Here is a 21373-nt window from a genome sequence, read left to right as displayed (position 1 = left end):
GTGTGAGCCTATGTCTAAAGACAACTGTCTATTGAATTAAACTTAATTTAACACGGATACGCTGGCCTGTTTGAATAACCTTAAATTTTTATATTGGTCAAAAAAAAAAAAAAAATCATTTATATTTAACTATGTATGATTTTAAAAAAGGCATCATGGTGGTGCAGTGGGTAGCACGATCGCCTCACAGCAAGGTTGCTGGTGTGAGCCCCAGCTGGATTAGTTGGCATTTCTGTGTGGAGTTTGCATGTTCTCACCATGTTCTCATAGGTTTCCTCCAGGTGTTCCGGTTTGCCCCACAGTCCAAAAACATGTGCTATAGGTAAATTGGGTAGGCTAAATTGTCTGTAGTGTTTGAGTTTGAATGTGTGTATGGGTGTTTCCAGTGATGGGTTGCAGCTGGAAGGGCATCTGTTGCACAAAACATATGCTGGATAAGTTGGTGGTTCATTGCACTGTAGTGACCCCTAAATAATGAAGGGACTTAACCTGAAATGAAATATAATTTTTTTAATTGGATGAAATACTGCTTGTTTTTTATTTCAGTGTATACAGTTAAAGTCAGAATTATTAGCCCTCCTGAATTATTAGCCCCCCTGTTTATTTTTTCCCAATTTCTGTTTAACGGAGAGAAGATGTTTTTTTCAACACATTTCTAAACATAATAGTTTTAATAACTTATTTCAAACTGGTTTATTTTATATTTGCCATGATGAGAGTAATTAATATTTTACTAGATATTTTTCAAGACACTTCTATACAGCTTAAAGTCAAATTTAAAGGCTTAACTAGGTTAACAAGTAATAATTAGGCAGATTAGGGTAGTTAGGCAAGTTATAAGTTATGCTTTTATTCTGGCCGAAATAAAAATAATAAGACTTTCTCCAGAAGAACAAATATTATCAGACATACTGTGAAAATTTTCTGTCTCTGTTAAACATCATATAGGAACTATTAAAAAAAAATATGCAAAGGGGGGTTAATACTTCTGACTTTAACTGTATGTGGAAATAATAGAAAAGTATATTAAGCTTATTTGATTTCAAGAAATATACAAATAAAATTAAAAAAAATTAAATTGAATAAGAATGATAAATACTCAAAACAAAATGCTGTAATATTACAAGCAAAGCAATAAATGATGTAATTCAACAGTTTCCTTAAACGACTGAATTATATATATATATATATATATATATATATATATATATATATATATATATATATATATATATATATATATATATATATGCTTTAGTAAGTATAAAAATACTTCAGTAAGTTTAGTAACTATTAACTATGATTTTCCTCATATTGGAATCCAAATTCTATATTTACTAGTTCTGTTCTTATAATAAGTCAATATGCAGCTTTAAAGCAACTAGTTAAAAGTGAAAGTTGGACACCAGAATAAAGTATTTTAAGAACATTATTTATATGTAAAGTGTATGTACTTTTGTTTTTTATTTATTTACAAATTTTACACAATAATTTCAGACAGATTGTTGCAGTTTGGACTATGGATTTTTTGGAGAAAATTGGTAATGTAGAATGTAAGATGTAGAAGTTAAAACTATTAAAAGACAAAAACACATGACTTCTGTGTAAATATTAAAGCATTGTCACACATTTACATATAGGAGTCTTAAAAGAGCATCAGCAAGAATTGCTAACTAATCAGATTTTTGTACAATCATATCTAATTCAACAGGAAAATTACATTCTGTCATTTACTCCATCTCTTGTGGATGACATACTTTCTTTTATGAAACATAATTTGAAGAATTTTAGCAAACAAACTATTTTGGTTCCCAATAGCTCCCATGAAGTATTAAAAATCAAATCAATAACCAAACTGTTCCATAACCAACATTCTTTATGGTATCTTCCTTTTCTTTAAATCAAATTAATCATGCAGATTTTGCAGATCAAAATTAAATGTTGTCTTAGTGTTTTGTTGTCCATACACTGAAACTCAATGAGCCACCGTTCCATGATGTTTTGATAATTAAACCATACAACTTTTAAACAATTTGAGAACAAATAAACACCCCCTAAATAGTGTACTATCCCTTTAAGAACAAGTTTTAAAGCTCACAGCACATTCCTATGGTGTATTTCATTTGAATCTCAGCTCCTGAAAATCTTCAAACCCTCTCAGAACAAGACACAGATTTAAAAATACCATTAAATGCATTATTCAGCCCATTTGTTATAATTACTGGCATTGTTGTGGTCTATGTAATGTCATTAATAACAGCTCGTGCCCAAATAATGCGCTTAATGTTATTTATCTGTAGATAGATGTGGCTAATCCTCATTCATTTGCTCTGGATCAATGCAAATCCGCTAGCGTGAGCGAAATCCCTCCCTGAGCCTGTGGCTCCTAATGTATTTTCCCACCATTAACCAGCTATAATCCCTGCTAATCATTGCTAATCCACATCTCCTGTGTTTGATGATACTCTGCTGATGAAGGAGGTGGCGCGTGGCTCAAATGCCCATGCTCAACCTGGGTCTGTAGTTCACCAGATGTGGGCAAGAGCCTAGAACTGAACTGAAGAGAGAACGAAAGTAAATCTGAAGATATTACCCTTCCCAGGGTGCATCAGCCTATTGTTCGGCCTAATTATGCATATGTAACAAAGCTGTACTCATCAGACTTGCACATTTAACTGCTGTTCTCCTATAGATTGCCTTTAATGGGTCTGTTTCTAATTCAACCTTTAAGCATTTAGTGTCTTTATACACTAATGTCTGTATAAGGCATTTGAGAAAACTTTAGTGGTCAGTAAATGTAAACAACATCAGTTAATTGTACACTCTTAAAAGTGCTGGCATATTTCAATCCAAATTTGAGTTAAAATAACCAAGACATTTTGTGAATTTATCAGTTTTATGAGGGTTTTTATGGACAAGCATCATTGCTGGATGCTAAAACTCTTAACAAACCTGCAAAACATGACTTCCAGTCCTAAGTCGTGATGTATTAAAGCACATCTTGTGTCCGGAGAGTTTAACTGGTGGTCACTGGAAATCTATGGTGCAGTATTTAATGATTCGGAGCATAAGTCACTGTCAATCTGGACACACATCCTATTGGAACAAAAGGCTGACTCTTTGCGAATGCAGCCTGCTGTGGACATGCTCTCTGCTTTCTTACAGAGCTGTCGTTCACAGTGACATCTGGACAAACTCTGGGCCCTGAGACTCTTTCCGCACACATTCAATCAGGCTTCACTATTTATAACCACAATGGTTAGTCATTTTTGTAGCAGATTAGTTATGATCTCACATTTGGAACATTTCACAACTAGTGGAGTGTACATCATTTTTATAAATAGCCTAATAAAAAATATATATTTTTTATATACACCATGTGTGTAATAATAATCATTTAATAATAATAATAATAATTATTATTATTATTATATGCTCTGCAATGAGTCTGTTCCTTCTTTAATTCTAACTCAGGCAATATCAATTTTCAGTTCCACAGGGAAAAAAGTCAGACTCCCACGAGCTCTTCTTCACCTAAAGACACACCTGTGCCACCTTTGCCCTAAATCCAGGTGGTCTAAGATCTGGCAGGTAGCTATGTGCACTTTAAGACTGCTTATCTCTTTTCTGATCATTGTGTCTATTTTTTTTTCAACTGGTAAATAAACATAAGTTGAAAATGATCTTATAATTTTTTTCCAACGATTACTGGATAATAATATTAATTGTTTCCCTCTTACAGTGAATTTATAATGTGATATGGTGATATGATATAAAATCTGTACGATTTGGTTTATAGGCTAAAAAGCTTTGAGAATTGGTGCCTCTTATGTTCTGCAAACTGATTTATCGAGGAAACATTGTGCCAAACTAAACATGAAATAAAAATAGATTTGAAATAAAATCTGATTTAGATATGGAAAAGGGCACGTTGTTTTAGAACCAATGGATTATTTAAATAATTTTAGAAAAATATGACGTAAAACTGAACCACGAACCCAGTGCACTGTGTGTTAACACTTCATGTCGTTAGGGGGCGCTTAGGAATCACTGTTCATTCGTCCTATATGCGATGCCTGAATTATTGGACTCTCACAGCTCATGTAACAAACAACATCACATGAACATAAATGTTAGTTGAGAAAGATAATTTAAAAAATATAAATAATAATGATAAAAACAATAAAAACACGGCATAAGAAATTTGATCTTAGTGACATAATAGGGATATTGTTATTTTATACACTAAACCGATTTCCAGTTTTTAACAGGCGGATGCTGAACTTTTTTAATTAAGCAATCCATACTAAAATTATTTAAATAACTGTGTTATTTCTATGAATTATTTGTACTTTACAATTAAATTCGCTTGAAATTAATATTAAAACTTTATTAACTGCGTTCTCCTCTGTCTACACAATGAAGCTCCATAAATCCAATGCGAACGGAGAAGAGCCGGAGAAAACGAACAGGAATATAAGATTTGGGACTTTACAAAGGGGGGAATTATTGTCATACCCCACGAAATTCAAAAAATAATTTTACACATTATGTATAGCAAAATAATGATAATGTAATTTAGCAGAAAAACTTTCTTCACGTTACTTTTCATTACAATATTTTACTAAGAAAAAACATCCCTACATCAAAGATTGTATAATGCTTTCATTTTTAAGCATTTCATCAACCAGCGGTACTGATTCTTTGATCTGTCTCAAGTCGTTATTAAAACACGCTTAAGACGAGAAATACATATCACACAAAACACTAACGATTAATGAGAGACAGCAGCTACAATCATGAACTGTGTGTGTTGTCTATGAGAGAAATCTGCATAATAAACGACGATCGAAACGTGCTTATATGACGCATAATAACCATCATAAAAACTTCAATTTTGTTTTCACGGATTAAAGCAAGCTATCACAGCAAACTCACTATTCTACTTTTTTGTGAATTCAAACAAGTTTAGCTATGTCAGTTTATATTTAACAGTTGTTACGTAGTAAATAAGTAAAACTGCTTTTGAAAATTATTTTGAGATATATTTCCACAATATTGTAGGCTATATTGGTGTTTTAAAGAAAATAATTTTCACAGTCTAGTTGTTTTTTTTTTAGAACAAATCACAGAAATGGTACACTTTAAAATAGACTAAAGCACTAAAGCTTTTGTAATACAAAACTGGAATGTATTACAATAACGTTGCTGATACTATTTAAACGTTTGACATAATTCAATATATACATGTATTATTGTATACTTAATATAGTGCAATTATTTTGTGATGCTGTCTTATTAAGCGAACTTTTAATGAGGTTAATATGGCGAAAGCGAATTTTCAATCATTGGTAAAGTGTTTTTCTTTTACATAAATTTCCAGTCAAAAGATGTTCCTTGTGTCGGTTATATTTTTTATTTAATCGTTCATGAACAAAAAGTGTTTTGAGATTGTAATGGCAAAAAACACATAATCTTGATTATCATTTCATAAAACATTATTTTGTTCACACACATCGTGATAGGCGTGAAAATGTGCTTCAAAAAAGACAGAAGTCGTGTTCTTGTATATATGTTTTATGTAAGTAATAAAATATTACTATAACATAAATATAAACGTGACTTTGCAGTCTACATTTCGCAATCAACATACAACCAATGTAGTAAACAAAACATTTGTAATCCACTGCAACATAATCAACAGAGCTGAACAAAAAAAAAAAGCTCCAAACACACGTAGGAAATAAATATATAGATATATAAATGGTCATAAATGAAATATTAAAATATCTTCTTGGAATTAGTAAGTGTACAAAACTGCCCGGAAAACAAAACAAAACAAAACGAACCCAGAACAAATACATATGTTTACATATTCGACATATTTACATATTGGAAATAATCCTGACAACTATTTATTTAAAATCTTTTCTCTTGTAATTTATTTTTATTTTTATTACTTTTTTTGGAAAAAGGTTGTAATATTCACACTGTTTCAAATAACATTGCAGAAATGAACACCTGCTGTCCAATGAAAAAATGCCAGACCATGAGAAACGACACGAAACGTTACCAGCCTCTTATTTTTCCCCCCCAAAATCTTGAAAAGAATTCCCGAAAACCTCCCTTATTTACTACAACAACTACTTTTCTCCGTGTCCAGGCTCAAGAGTAGGATGCAAAATGCAATTAACATAAACTAAACGGGCACAGCTGACATGGAGAGTGTCAAGAGTTGGCCAATATTCAAGAAGAACTAAGAGTACAGCACGATTTTTTGGGCACTGATATTACCTGAGATATTTCTTTCTTTTTCATTTTGACTCATCACTCTCATTAGGCTATGTTTAGCTGGAGCAGACATGCTGAAATAGTGCCGGTTCAAAAAACATGAAACTGGAAAAAATGTAAACAATTAAAGCATTAATGTCATACCTTAAACAAATACATTGTAAAAAAAACGAAAGAAAGAAAGCAATAAATTGAATTTAAATTATTATAAGTGCCTCATGCAAAGAGGAAAAAAGTAAAACCAGTGTAACTCAAAATTGCTAAATATTGTTTCAGACAGTGTTTTCATGTTGCCATTTTAACGTCTCTGCATCTTTAGACGATATCAGGTGCTAATGAATAAACATTGTAAACAGTTTCTGGTGCACTTGCTTGTATTGGAGGATCTGACCAAGTGCCTGTTTTGTACATCACGAATTTCATCTGTCTTAGATAAAAATAAAGAAAAAATACTCGCTAGACAGAAAAAAAGATCTTAATGTTAAACATTCCAAATAAAGTAAACAACACAAATAATATCAGATAAATGATAATTCTGATAATTAATCTGGTTAATTGATTTAATTAAAATCACTGTCCACTCTCCTTTGTCCAAGGAGACTTTTGCCCTTTTTTGTGTGGCTCGTAGCTCCCTTTGATCGACGGTGAAAGAATCGAATTTTTCCAAAGTGGCACAAACGATACGACTTTCGTAAACACTGGTACTGATTTAATAAATAGGTACACGCGAATGCTGACGCGGGAAATGAATAATTTTTCGCGTTATTGAGAAATTATTGGTGTCCCGTAACGTGTCCGGTCACTGTCAGCGAACTCTTCCCAAACTTTCTGTCTCTTGTGACTTGGGATAAACAAAGGGGATAAACAAATTCCATTGTAGTTTAGTTTCTTTTCAAACAATGACACTGTTTATGATAGCAGTCACTGGACAGGACTCTGTAGCGTGTGATGGAGAGGGGGTGTCTCCGCTTGTGAGTAAACGTCCTCCATGGTTGGATGAGGGACCCCCACCGGTGTCATTCTTTTCTCTTTCTGTCTTCTGTTGCAAAACCACACGCGCACAACCTCTTTTTCCAACTGCAGAGTGCCCGCTAAAGTGGTGATTTCGTGGGCTGAGGGCTTAGGACACTTTAAGAAATGGTTCTCCAGTGCCCCTTTCACTCCGACTTCGATGGAGGTCCTCTTCTTTCGTTTCCGGCCCTGTGCTGCAATCTTGTCTAAATTCGTGGGACTGCCAGTGTTTGAATCTGTCTCCTCGAGCCATTTGTTTAGCAGAGGCTTAAGTTTGCACATGTTCTTGAAACTCAGTTGGAGAGCCTCAAATCTACAGATGGTGGTCTGGGAAAAGACGTTTCCGTAGAGCGTGCCCAGAGCTAAGCCCACGTCCGCCTGCGTAAACCCAAGTTTGATGCGCCTCTGCTTGAACTGTTTGGCGAACTGCTCCAGGTCGTCGGAGCTGGGGGCGTCTTCGTCCGAGTGGTCCTGGTGGTGGCTGAACGGCTGCTGGGGCGACTCCATCTGGTTGTCGTGGCTGCCCGCGTCGTCGTGGAGCGGGTCCCGCAAGCCGTGGTGCAGCGAAGGCTGGGGGCTGAGCATGGTGTAGCCCGTCTGCGAGTAAACCAGAGACTGGTGACCATTGGAGGCGGGAGAGAGCGGGGATAAGTGGTGCGTTGTGGTCGGTGCCCATGAGCCGTGGTGACTGTTTTGCGTCGGCTGATGGACCAGATGCGATCTGTGATAGCCGTTGCCCAGGTCTTCCCTGCTCTGCACGCTGGCTTTGTTGTGCTCTGCTTGTCCGATGTGGGTGCCGCTGGTCCAGTCGGTGTTGGAGGTTGGCAGCCACTGGTGGTGCGTTAGGCTCATCGGATGTCCCGTGTTGGTCGCTAGCCCTTGTAAGTACTCGTGGTGCATCATTTTCTGCACCTCTCTGTAGGTCGTCCCCTGGTGCATCCTGTCTGAATCCGGATGCATTAGCGGGTTCGAAGGCAATGAGTTATTCCGCGGAATATACTGAGCTGTTGTCGCCATGGCTCCGACTTAGAAAACTGACAAGCACTTCGGAGATCTTTGAGCTTTAGAGCCCAAAACGCAACAACCTGCTCTGGGAGGTCTTAGAGAACAGCTAAGACACGCCTCCCTTGCGCGTGCATTGGTTCCTCGCCGACTACAGCCCACCAGGTTTCCTTATTACCTCTCGCGGGCCGCTTGGTTGGCTGCCGGGCGCCGTGATCCCAGTTACTCGCAATTGGCCGCTTTCACTAGACGCTTTCTCTTTTCCCCCTTTCTTCTCCTCTCCCCACTAGTCAAGAGAGCGTGAGCAGCAAAACCGTAGGAAATTACTGGGCTTTGAGGGTTGTTTTGCAAATAACCACGTGGGGGAGTGTGGTACTCTTTTTGGTGGGGTGGAAGAATGACCCGTCTTTGCAATTGCCTCTTTTAGGAACTGTACTCCTCAGTAGATTAGTATTCTGAAGTATCTCAGAAGCCACCCACGAGAAAGGTGAAAATCAGTATGTACATTAAAAGATGTTTATATAGGTCTAACAATATCTTCTATATGCACAATTATTTATGAGTATCGCGTTTTTGAAGTGGCACACGAACGCACATCACGAAAGCATGCATCGAATTAATAAAACATCATACAGAAATACAGACCGCCCACCCTGTAACATCAGACAATCTCTATCATTATGCATATGCATAAACATTTTTCTGCGGACCCCACAAATAAACAGGTTGCACATCTAATTTAATGTAGCCTATAAAATTAATATGGGACTGCGGATTTAAAACATTTAGATATAACGAAGAGTAAATATTAATACTTGTACACATTTTAAAACTAAAATCCACTCACTTGTTCATTTGCAAATCAGTAGGCTTCATTTCATTTGTTGTCCTAAAAACTCATATTTAAGTCAACTGATTTTTTACAGAGTCCACACAGAGCTGCCGTGTGTTGACAATATCTTCACTCGAAGCATTTTTCTAAACAGTAACTTCGAGAGAAATCCAGTGTTTCTCCCTTTTGGCCTCCTCCATATTCCTTTCCCGGCTGATCTGATTATTTTTCCCTTCACGTTTTGTCCCAATAGCAAATTACCAATTCTATGAATTGCAAAGCAGCCTCGGAGACGCTGAGGGGTAGAGAGGGGGAGATGCGAAGATTGAAAGGGATCTTTGCAAACACAATCACGTTCTTAAATGGAAATGTGGGGCTTTAAACAAATCTTACATCTCTCCTGTTCCAGTCGTCTAAAACTCCGCAATCAGGCACACGTTCGACTCCATCTAAAACCACAGCTTTTTTTAGAAGATTTTTTTGGTATCACTTCTATTTAAATTATTTACCTCACTGTATTTTTTAGTTCACGTTCGTGTTTGTCTGTTTGTCTTGCTCTTATGGGGTGTTTCCACAGGCTTTTGCGAGGAAAGTGCCGGAGAATTCAGGCGTCAAACCAAACGGCTTCTCTGTGGTAAGTTTGCACACTGCTTTTCCTCTCTGTCCATCTGCACGAGCTTCGCGCGTTCATGGAAGTGTAACCTAAATGATGTTCTTGGGGTCACAAGTGCTCGTCACCACTCTGTCAAAGGCGTGGTTATGTAAAGCCGCCATTTATTTATTTATCACATATGCAATAACACTCGCAGGAGAAATATTGCAAGATATTTTGAAGAGCAGCTGACGATAATGTGCAATTTATAGACTACTATATTAGGAAAAAAAGTGTCGGTTAATTTAACATGTTTTTAAATGGCTGACACCTGTAATGTAACTTAAATTATGTAGCCTAATGTAGCCTATCAATTTTACTATAACGCATTTCGTTGTGTGTTTTCATTTTAAATCAAAGCTTTTAAACTAAGATTTATAGCCTATATGATAAGAATTGCTGAACTTTACACATAAACTCCAAAGTGTTTTTAAGGGTTAATATTATAATTTCATATTTTTAATCATGAATATTTTATTTCTCTACAATAGTACTATTTTTATATAAAGTTAGACGCATTGGGTTTGCGTCCACGATTAATTACAAATTCAATATATTTTTGTGCCTATATACCCTAAGGTTGAAAATTAACATGAAAATAATTCAAAGTTATAATCAAGCAGGCTTTTTATTTTAATCTAAAGCGTGCTGTACATCCGAATGCAATTCAGTGGCCGGTTCTGCCCCAGAGATCCGCGGTTAATGAGGATGCTTCACTGTACAGTTGCTCTCATTTGGAAGTCTATAAAAAGAGCGGTCATTTATGCCCAGAGAGCTGCGTAACAGTAGCAGCACAGTCAAACTCTTCGTTAAGTTGGCCAGCGAAAGAAAGTGGTTCAAAAAGCGCCCAGATGCTTCCCTTTTCCTTTGCAAAGAATATGGCCTTGTGTGAAGCGAGGTGAATTTTTCCTGGGACGCACGAGGTTGCTATGGAGAACGGTTTGAAAGGATCACACTGATCCTGCAGATGAATGATTTGCCATACAGGAAAAGACAAATAATAGCCCTTGTTTTGTAAGATGGCTATGAAAGACAGTAGGGAACAATTGTGGCCTTTGAGTATCCAGGATGTACTAAATCTGGTTCCAGGATTTTATAGCGTAAAGTTTAGGAAAAAGTTTTACCCTCGATTTTCTGTATAGGCTATACTTAAATATTAAATGATATAATTAAATAAATTTAAAGTCTTTGCTGGCAAATTTCCTTTCATTATTTTTGCAATTCGTTTCAGCTCTATAAGTGATTTTTAATGAAGCTACTCTGTGTAGTTTCACAAAAATTTAAGATTCTAGTGGTCTGGTCTTCTTTTCTCACGGCTCACGCGTCTGTAGTCACGTGCTTTAATCTGCACGAGGGACCCCCTCCACTTGAATATAATTAGAGTCTGCTCGGTCAAACCCTCCATTAACCACAGGCCGTAAAAGTGCACAGGAGAAAAGAGTTCAAAACACAGCAAATATACATGGCGTTATCTATGGGTGCCAAATGCTGAAACAGTTCATTATCATAGTAGAGATTAAAAAGTTTTATTGTTTTGACCTTTCTTGTATTTCACATAGCTGTATCAGCATTAGCCTATGTAGAAATAATGAAAACGCTGCATGTTAATGAATTTTATTACATCAACACATTGTTTTATCACTACTCTGATTCGATCTAATAAACAAAGCTAGAATGTTACATCTTTACAATAATAAATCTGTTGTGAAATAATTGTTAGATGGTAATATATTAACTGAGCATTTAATTGTGTGTAATGCATTGTAACAGGTGTAATGTAGACGTATTAATAATAATTAAAATGTTACATAATAACATGAAATAAATAAATAATAATTATGAATCTACTGTTTTATTGTTGACTTTGTAGTGAAAATTTAGAGAGGTAAAGGGCAAGACAATTAACTTTTAAACGCCTAAAATATACAAAATTCCTCATGAACTAATTTTTACTCAACTCAAGGAAGTTCTAGTAGTATAATGCTGACATATCGACTCAAACTGAAATGAGTGTTTTAATTAAAGATTCGTTCCACTAAAGATTCACCTCTCATTCCATTTACCCGTTTGTTTTTCACCGGCTCGCTTTGACAGACATGCGTAATGGGGAGCCGCGCTTACCGGCTAGCCACGAATTTACAGACACATCCTGCGCTTTTTCAGGTACCTCTTTCTCTCCTTTTTGGTTAATGAACTCAGGCGATTCCGCAAGCATCCCGAGGGAATGAAACGGGAATGTTTTCCTTTCCGTAAAAGGTGTGGGCTATCTCTCTCCAACTCTCGACTTATCTTTGGGCTAATTACGCGGGGCCCTGAAGACGCAAGCATGAATATTCATGTGAAAGCACCGGCGCGCAATTAGCCATGGAGTGAGTTCCTAACTTCAATCACTGGCCAGTGCAAAGAGAGAAGGGTACTCTTCCCTCACAGTCAGAGAACAAGCCTTTTTAAAACATAAAGTGTATGAGAAACAGCTAAGAGACTAACCTGACTTTTTTTCTCTCTCTACATAGTTAATTCTAAGCGCAGTCGGTACTTTTTAATGGATGGCAGCCCTATTTATAAATTACAGGCTACCCACATTCAATTTTTCCATTACCGGCATTTCTGAATATATAAAGGTTCAGAAGTGCATTAAGTCGGTCTAGTATTTTTATAAACTAAACGATGTTTTTAAATCAACTTTACAGTGTCCTAGACTGGGGGTTTCAAGAGTCATAGACCCAGGGACCTCCATGCAGAAACTTGGTAACCTAGGGACCCCTGCTACAGAAAGTAATATTTTTCATTAAAATATTAACTTTATTATATTACGTGGTTTCCCACCAGAACATACTGTTAATTTAAATTGTAAACAGAAAATTCTTTTTTTTTTTTTACTCATCTCAGTTGCAGTACCTTTACAGACCCCCAGGGGTCCCCTGACTGAAAGCCAGAGTGTTTTTTTAAACGAATTGGATGCCAGATAATATTTTTAACAAAAATAAATGTGAATTATTTTATAGTGTTGAGGGTGACCATCAGCTTATTCTTTTTATCCAGTGCAGGTTTCATTCTGAAATCACTGGAAATATCACTTTTCCCCTTTAAGTTTAAATCCAGTAAACTATATTTATCAATAATTGGCACAAATATAAAAATGTGTTTTTTTTTCCAAGCAAAAAGTTGTCCTGAAAATGTATCCTGTTTCATTTAAGGAAAAAAAGCCACAAAAATGTAATTCAATGTAATTCAAATGCAACTAAACCCACCCAAAAATAAATAAATAAATAAATAAATAAATAAATAAATGTAACAAAAATGTCATAACTGATACTACTAAAACTGTAGTACAATAATCATTTCATTTGAAAACAAAAAGTTTTTTTTTTTTTGCATTTTGTCACTATATATTAAACCTAGATCTAGACTGAACCCAGTTGTCACTAAGTTTTTAATAACTTGAAATATAAGAAACATAATTGTATGACCACGTAAATTTAAATCATTTTATTTTTACGCAAGTATATTTGTCACACTGATAAGTAATGATGGAACTTGGGTTCTCCCATATTTTGTGATTTTATTTTCACAACAGTTATTAAAGTACATTAAAATACATTCATGCTTTATATACATAAAGCATTTCAGCAAATTTACATCTTACTTTAACAATAGTTTTCTTTGTTTATTTTATTTTTAAGAATCCAGCTTTCTTTAGTTTCTTCTCAGAAATCTCCTTTTTACTCGTACAAAGTTGGGCACTGCAATCTCTGTCCATTCTGTCGGCCAAGGCCTCGATCCTTTGCTTTGAATTGAAGACGATCTTTATTCAGCCCTCTTCCGGGTGCACTTGCCACACTTCCATAAAGACGTGTTTATGTATGTATGTATGTGCAGAGGGGAACAGGGAGCTTTTGGAGGGGGCCTTGTGAGATAAGCAGTGGAATTTGTACCGTCTGAATATGGATGGCAGCCAGACCCTTGGTAAGCAGCTGATAGAGTGGTAAACAGCTTGTGGGCTGAAGGGGTTAGAAACATGCTCCTGAATACATTGGGCCTCTCTTCCACTGACTGCCGGGCACAATGGTCAATCAAATCAACGTCACTTTCCCCTCAATCCTTCTGATGCGCTGGGTTTGTAATGTTGGACAAGCTGCCACTACACCCATCCGCTCACTTATCAACCACTGACATTAATGTTCAGGCCTAGTGGAGGATTGCAATCACAAATATTTTTCGCTTCACTTTTACTTGATTTAAAATTGTTCTGTGGATCTCAGGACTTGACCTTTGAGTTATACACTACTGTTGAATGCTTGCTTGACTGGAATCCTAAATATCAAACTCCAGGATCTGTCAAAAAATGACATGCATGATGGAAAAAAACGATGGGTACCTTTTATCTCCTTTTAGGCTAATGATCGCAAGGTTAATGGTTTGGTTAATGACTCGTTTTTGTGAATGATTGCAATGGCAAATATTTTCTGTAGTTTTACTTGATTTTTAAAAACTGTTCTCCGGATTTTAGGTCTGGAAATCTAAATATAAATCTTCAGAAACTTTTTGAAATTGCTGGGTTGTGTTATCCCAAATAGAAGAAATATGGAAAAGCCCCCCCCCCCCCCCTTACCCAATTTTTAATATAGCTTTAACTCATGCATAAACACTATCAATCTTCATTTACAGTATTGCTAATTGTTTTTGTTCACCATCACATTGACATAAATTCATTGCATGATTGTTTGTAGCATTCCAAGCTATTAGAATGTTCACTCACCGGCCACTTTATTAGGTACACCTTATTAGTACTGGGTTGGACCCCCTTTTGATTTTAAAATTGCCTTCAGTTTCTGAAATACTCGGACCAGCCCGTCTGGCAGCAACAACCATGCCATGTTCAAAGCCCCTTAAATCACCTTTCTTCCCCATTGTGATGCCTGGTTTGAACTGCAGCAGATTGTCCTGACCATGTCTACACGCCTAAATGTATTGAGCTACTGCCATGTGATTGGCTCATTAGAAATTTGCATTCACAAGCAAGTGGACAGGTGTACCTAATAAAGTGGCCAGTGAGTGTATATAGTCTTTTATTATTGTTTTGTGTTACAATGTACATTATCTAACCACCTAGAAATTAAATCGAATTTTTAACCCAGCAGTTTTGTTTACCCATATTTTATCCACATTTGGGTTAACACAACCCAGCATTTTTAGACTACATCTCTCTCCAATCTTTAGTATAGCTTTAATTAATAAATGAACCATCATCAAACATTGTTTACCACTGATCAATTGTTTACAATCACATTCGGATGAAGAGAAAATAAATGATAGCATGGTTTTCTTTCTCAGCTATTAGAATGTACATTATCTAGCCATCTAGAGAACATTGGGAAAGGTTTGATAGTGACTGATTTGTAACAACTTCTATAAATTGTGAGCATGATGTTTTATAGATTTATGTTTATAATAATACACAGCTTGATGCTGATCGAGTTTCATCATCTCTCCTGACAGGACTAATGGAGCTGAAAGCTGATGATGATGATGATCGAGAAAATATCATGCAAACATCATTTGCCATCAGTGAAAGCAGATCTAGAGATAAGAGGTGATGCTCATCACATTGTTAAACAGAACTGTGTATTTATTTTTGTAACTACAGCTAATACAACGAAATAAAGCAACAGATATTGTTGATTAGCCTGAATTTTATTTATCTTGTTTTGAGGACATGAAAAATTTTTAAAAGGCAAAACAATTGTGCCATTTAACCCATGAAGAGTGTGTTACCATTAATAAAGCTTGCAGAACTTCTTTTCTAGAGGGAATATGTATAGGATGCAGATGTCTACTTTAATGTTTCATTTAATTATTTTATGGGCTAAGGGCTAAATAAGACTCTATCATCATTCAGTGTAGCAGATATATTTATGTAAAAACAAAAAAACAATTCTGACATGTATTCATTGGAAATACATAACATTTACATTTCAAACTATTTAAGAAATCTTGCAGACAGTGGTTTAAACAATGCAGACTCATGACAATTTGTAACTTTTTGATTTAGTTGCTAATTCATTGTAGTACAATTTGCTCATTCCCCCGTGTGTTTGAGTTTAGGGGTAGGGTTTGGGGGCACACTTTTTTATATAAGAATTGAATAGTTTGAATTCCTACAAATTAGCCACTTTTCTAACAATACATAAAAATTACGTTCCTTGTGAGATTGGTGAGTCTTTTAATGCCATCTAATGATACTTGTTATAAGTATGCATGACAAGGTTTTTTTGTGTACTGTATGCTGTTGTTACACAGAATGAGATTCACTCCCAAAAATTTGAACAGAACACATTCTAATGAACATTAAAAATATAAAGATTCATTACATTTTTATCACGTCAATGTACAAAATCTAATTATTATTTATCTTGATTGTTCTTATGGTCAAACATATTTTACAAGACTTGAAAAATCGCAATCTATGTTTTAATCCCTTATGTACAGTTGAAGACACAAACATTTCATTCTCAAGTGATGATTAACAGAACAAAGACCATCTTATTATACACTCACCGGCCACTTTATTAGGTACACCTTGCAAGTAGTGGGTTGGACCCCAGTTTGCCTGCCATTCCTCAGAGGTATTGATCCATAATGACATGATAGCATTATACAGTTGCTGCAGATTTGTCAGCTGCACATCCATGATGCGACTCTCCTGTACCACCACATCCCAAAGGTGCTTTATTGGATTGAGCTCTGGTGACTGTGGAGGCCATTTGAGTATACTGAAATCATCATCATGTTCATAAAACCAGTCTGAGATGATTCGCGCTTTATGACATGGTGTGTTATCCTGCCGGAAGTAGCTATCTATCAGAAGATGGGTTTACTGTGGTCATAAAGGAATGTACGTGATCAGCAACAAACTCAGGCTGTGGTGTTAGCACGATGCTCAAGATGGATCCATGCTTTTATGTTGATGCCAAATTCTCACCCTATCATCCGAATGTCGCAGCAGAATTTGAGACTCATCAGACCAGGTAACGTTTTTCCTGTATTCTAGTATTCTATTGTAGAGCCTGTGTGAATTGTAGCCTCAGTTTCTTGTTCTTAGCTGACAGGAGAGGCACTTGTTGTGGGCTTCTGCTACTGTAGCCCATCCAACTCAAGGTTGGACGTGTTGTGTGTTCAGAGATGCTCTTCTGCATACCTCAGTTGTAACGAGTGGTTATTTGAGTTACTGTTGCCTTTCTATCAGCTCGAACCAGTCTGGCAAATTTTCCTCTGACCTCTGGCATTAACAAGGCATTTGTGCCCACAGAATTGCCGCTCACTGGATATTTTATCTTTTTTGGACCCTTCTCTGTAAATGCTTGAGATGGTTGTGCGTGAAAATCCTAGTAGAGCAGTTTCTGAAATACTCAGATCAGCCCGTCTGGCACCAACAACCATGCCACATTTAAAGTCACTTAAATCACTTTTCTTCTCCATTCTGATGCTCGATTTGAACTGCAGCAGATCGTCTTGACTATTTCTACATGCCTAAATGCATTGAGTTGCTTCCATGTGATTGGCTGATTAGAACTAACAAGCAGTTGGAAAGGTGTACCTAATAAAGTGGCCGGTGTAGTGTATTTTTCTTCTAAAAAAGTCATTTCTTTTAGTTTGTCTGGAGAATTTTTTTAGTGCACTTTTAACTAAATACTAGTATCTTGCAAAATATGTAGTAAAATATTATATACCGTCTTTATGATAAAGACTAATTAAATGAATTAGAATGAGTTATTAAGCCTACTACGTTTAAAATGTGTTGGAAACAAAACGTCTCCGGTAAGCAGCACTTGGCAAATATTTGAAAAAGAATGTCAATTTCACAGGAGAGTTAATCCTTTTGTCAATAATTTAAAGTGTTAAAGTTTCCTATTACATATTCTAATTAATCGTCCAGCATCAACATCTGTTTACTACCAAGTTACAGAAGTGTCATTATCAGTAAATCCACAGCTGACTCTTTACTTTTCTTTAATCAAACTTGGGAAAACAACAGCAGGACTCCTAAGGACCTTGTGCAAAGTATTTAATAATCATTATTCAGTCACTTAAATATTTGATGATTAATTCGGCCACCCTTTGTGGCTTTCCTCACGTAAGTTATCTGTTGCGTATGAGGATTTTAGGATCCGTCTCTCCTCCCCGATGGCAGCCAAAGTAAGGCAAAGCCAAAGAGCTCCACATGTCACCACACACTCCAGAGAGCATCTAGAGGCCCTCACAAAACTTATTAATGACTTGCTTCCTTTTAATTAGATAGTAATTCATGTTAATGCATGCTTAATGAACCCAAATCGTTCCCTTCGGTCATTCCACTGTGTTTACTCATTCTGTCTGTTTTTCCTGCTTTTGTGTTTTATTAGGCTCAAAGGGGACTGAGCAACTCGCTTTCGACACATCTGAGGAGTCCACTGAAAGAGCTAATAACGGGATCAAGGGTATGCATTTCCACCATATGATATCAAGAAAGCGCTTCCCCAACAGATGTTTTGAGATCAACACAATATACTTGCGATGAACTTCAATGTTTGTGTGTTTTTGAGGGTACATCTATAGTATGACTCTGAAACAGTCAGTACATTTCCATCGACAACAATGTTTTTGATGCCATGTGTTGTGATGCCATGATTCATTTAACACTTTGATTAAGAATTCATTACGTAAACAGGGATTTTTCATTACCTTAATCCAGTTCAGTTCATACTTAGTTAAGTAATCACGAGTCTAATGGGATGTTGAGTATAGACCCTTTTCACATTTACAGGTTTCTTAGTAGCGGAAGTCATCAAAGTTGAGAGAACTTAGACCGCAATGAATGGGAGAATACGACAATTTTTTTTTACAATGTTATTTGCCGAAATAATAAAAGGAAAAACTCCACAATGATGTTATAAAGACTTTCAGAAAAATGAAAAAAATTGTGTGAGACTGATGATGGCAGACAGAAGACGCTGCTTTAGAAATGCCTGGCCCTCTGTACACAGAGTGGGCCATAGAGTAGCTCTTCCCTCTTTTTAAAAATGGCCAGTAGTGTTTTGTAATTATCACAGCTCTGCTGGGGAGAGTGGTTGAGCTCAAGTGAATAAACCAAAGGGGGTGGGACATGTCAGATACAAGAAAGCATTTGATTGGTCAGAAGATTTGATCAGAAACTGAAGTATGAGGTGACGTCATAAAACTTGTTGATCCATTTGAGCGAAAGTGACACACTGCAAGGGTTTTGATGTTTTTTTCTTCTTAATGAAAGTTTTGTATCTATTTTGGAGCACACAAGCTTAGAGATATCCTTAAGAATAACATACTCATACTTACATTCATTCATTGTCTTTTCGGCTTAGTCCCTTTATTAATCAGGACTTGCCACAGTGGAACGAACGGCCAACTTATCCAGCATATGTTTTATGCAGCGGATGCCCTTCCAGCTGCAACCCATCTCTGGAAAACACCCATATACAATCATTTACACGCACATACACTACAAAAAATGTATCATGTGTTTGGACGGAAAACCGGAGAAAAACTCCACACAGAAATGCCAAATGACCCAGCCGGGACTCGAACCAGCGACGTTGTTGTGAGACAACAGTGCTATCCACTGTACCACCACGTTGCCTGATACTAACATCTAAACTCTCTTTTAATTCAAAAGGACTTTAAATACTAATTATTTAGACACTTACACTTATAGGATGCCGCTGTATATGACATCTTATGGTCATCATTTGGGATGCGAACTCTCAGAGTCCATTGTAGGTATTCTCAAGCTGTTAAGTGTTCATTGGTTGTACACTTGTTATTTCAGTGCATTATGAAATTGAATGTGTGCAATTTAGAATATCCACTTTGGTTTCAGACACCACTACAAATAGCGCTGGGGGATATATCAAAAAGTAACCGAAATCATCATTCCGAACCAATAATCCATCTAATTTTTCTAGTTAGATTTTTTAAAATTACTTACTGTACCTTACGGCGTGTAGAGTCACGTGACCCTGCTCTGTTTGTTACTATTGTGTTACTTTTCACTACATTGACGATGATTGGAAGCTGCGCCAGAGATGCCTTAAGATGGCAATAAAGCTGAAGTCAGAATTATGAGCCCTCCTGTTTATTTTTTCTCGAATTTCTGTTTAACAGGAGAGAAGATTTTTTTCAGCACAATTCCAAGCACAATAGTTTTAATAACTCTTTTCTAATAACTGATTTATTCTATCTTTGCCATGATGACAGTAAATAATAGTTTACTAGATTTTTAAGACACTTCTATAGAGCTTAAAGTGACATTTAAAGGCTTAACTAGGTTAATTAGGTTAACTAGGCAGGTTAGGCAAGTTATTTTATAATGATGGTTTGTTCTGTAGACTCTCGAAATATATAGCTTAAATGGGCTAATAATTTTGACCTTAAAAATGGTTTAAAAAAACTAAAAACTGATTTTATTCTAGTTGAAATAAAACAAATAAGACTTTCTCCAGAAGAAAAAATATTATCAGACATACTGTGAAAATTTCCTTGCTCTGTTAAACATTATTTGGGAAATATTTAAAAAAGAAAAAAAATTGAAGGGGGGCTGACTTAAACTAAATTTTCGATTACATCAAAATTATTATTTAACATTTGTTTACAGAAGATGCAAGACATGAACTGTTTGAAATATTATTTGCAGGATATGCAAGAGTTATGTTAGTTAAAAGAGAAGAGATGCTGCTTGTTTTCTACTTTAATATGAAAACTGTGTGACTGTTGTGAGTTTTAATTTGAATAACTATTAGGGCAAAAAAAAAAAAAAAACATAATATTAAATAATTGTTCATTAGTTGTAATCAAGTTAGTCAAGATTTAAATTTTAGGCCAAATTGCCCAGCCCTAACTACAAACGGCTGCTACCTCAAGTAGTGCATTATTTAAGGACATTGAAGTGATTTAGGATACAACCTATGACATTGAGCAAATTTTTATGTCCGCCATCATCTGTTTGCATGTTTTGGAAATAATTAACTGCACTTGAAGTTTTTGTAAAATTAAAAATGAAAACAGTCAACACTTTTTATGATACCATAATGAAGATGTGAAATTCTAAAGCAAGTATCAGACGGCATTGCATTAATGCATCAAGTGTACAGTATGTACTAGTACATGAAGCTAATATTCAAAAAGCCACTCATTTAAACACCTTATTGATAATACTGTCTAATTCAGAATAAGGTAAATAATTTGATTACTGACGTCCATGTAATCGTACCCAGGTCAGTTCCAGTCCAACGACCAGACGCCAAGTGTTCCTCTCTCCATGTCGTCTGTGGTCAAGCACTGGACTGAATTAAATTAGACTGCTTTTAATTGAGGATTGACCGATCTGAGAGCAGCTGGTGCACGGGTCAGTCGAGATAGCAAAGCGCTGAATCCCCCAGGCCCCAACTGCAATTTCGGCTCTGCGGGTCCTGGAATGGACTGGACGGCCAGAGCATGCTGGGAATGCATGGCTGATGATTAGCAATAAGAGTTTATAGGAAGGCTTAGATGAGATTTGGCTTGTTTGCTTGAGT

General features: G+C 36.2%; 1 protein-coding gene and 1 long non-coding RNA gene across 2 annotated transcripts in view; both read right to left on the bottom strand.

The window, feature by feature from the left end:
- The window catches only part of LOC141378231 (uncharacterized), a 230306-nt gene that overhangs the window by 19014 nt on the left and 189919 nt on the right, over nucleotides 1-21373 (bottom strand). The gene's annotated exons all lie outside the window — the stretch shown is intronic.
- On the bottom strand, nucleotides 5562-8431 carry pou3f1 (POU class 3 homeobox 1). Its single transcript, NM_131161.1, is given in 1 exon segment — nucleotides 5562-8431. A coding segment is annotated over 1 exon segment (1107 nt). The 5' UTR covers nucleotides 8320-8431; the 3' UTR covers nucleotides 5562-7212.

This window comes from Danio rerio, chromosome 16 (assembly GCF_049306965.1).
Source record: "Danio rerio strain Tuebingen ecotype United States chromosome 16, GRCz12tu, whole genome shotgun sequence".
In the NCBI taxonomy this organism is placed as follows: Eukaryota; Metazoa; Chordata; class Actinopteri; order Cypriniformes; family Danionidae; genus Danio; species Danio rerio.
Note: the sequence above shows the minus strand (reverse complement) of the source record. Positions and strands in the feature narration are given on the sequence as shown.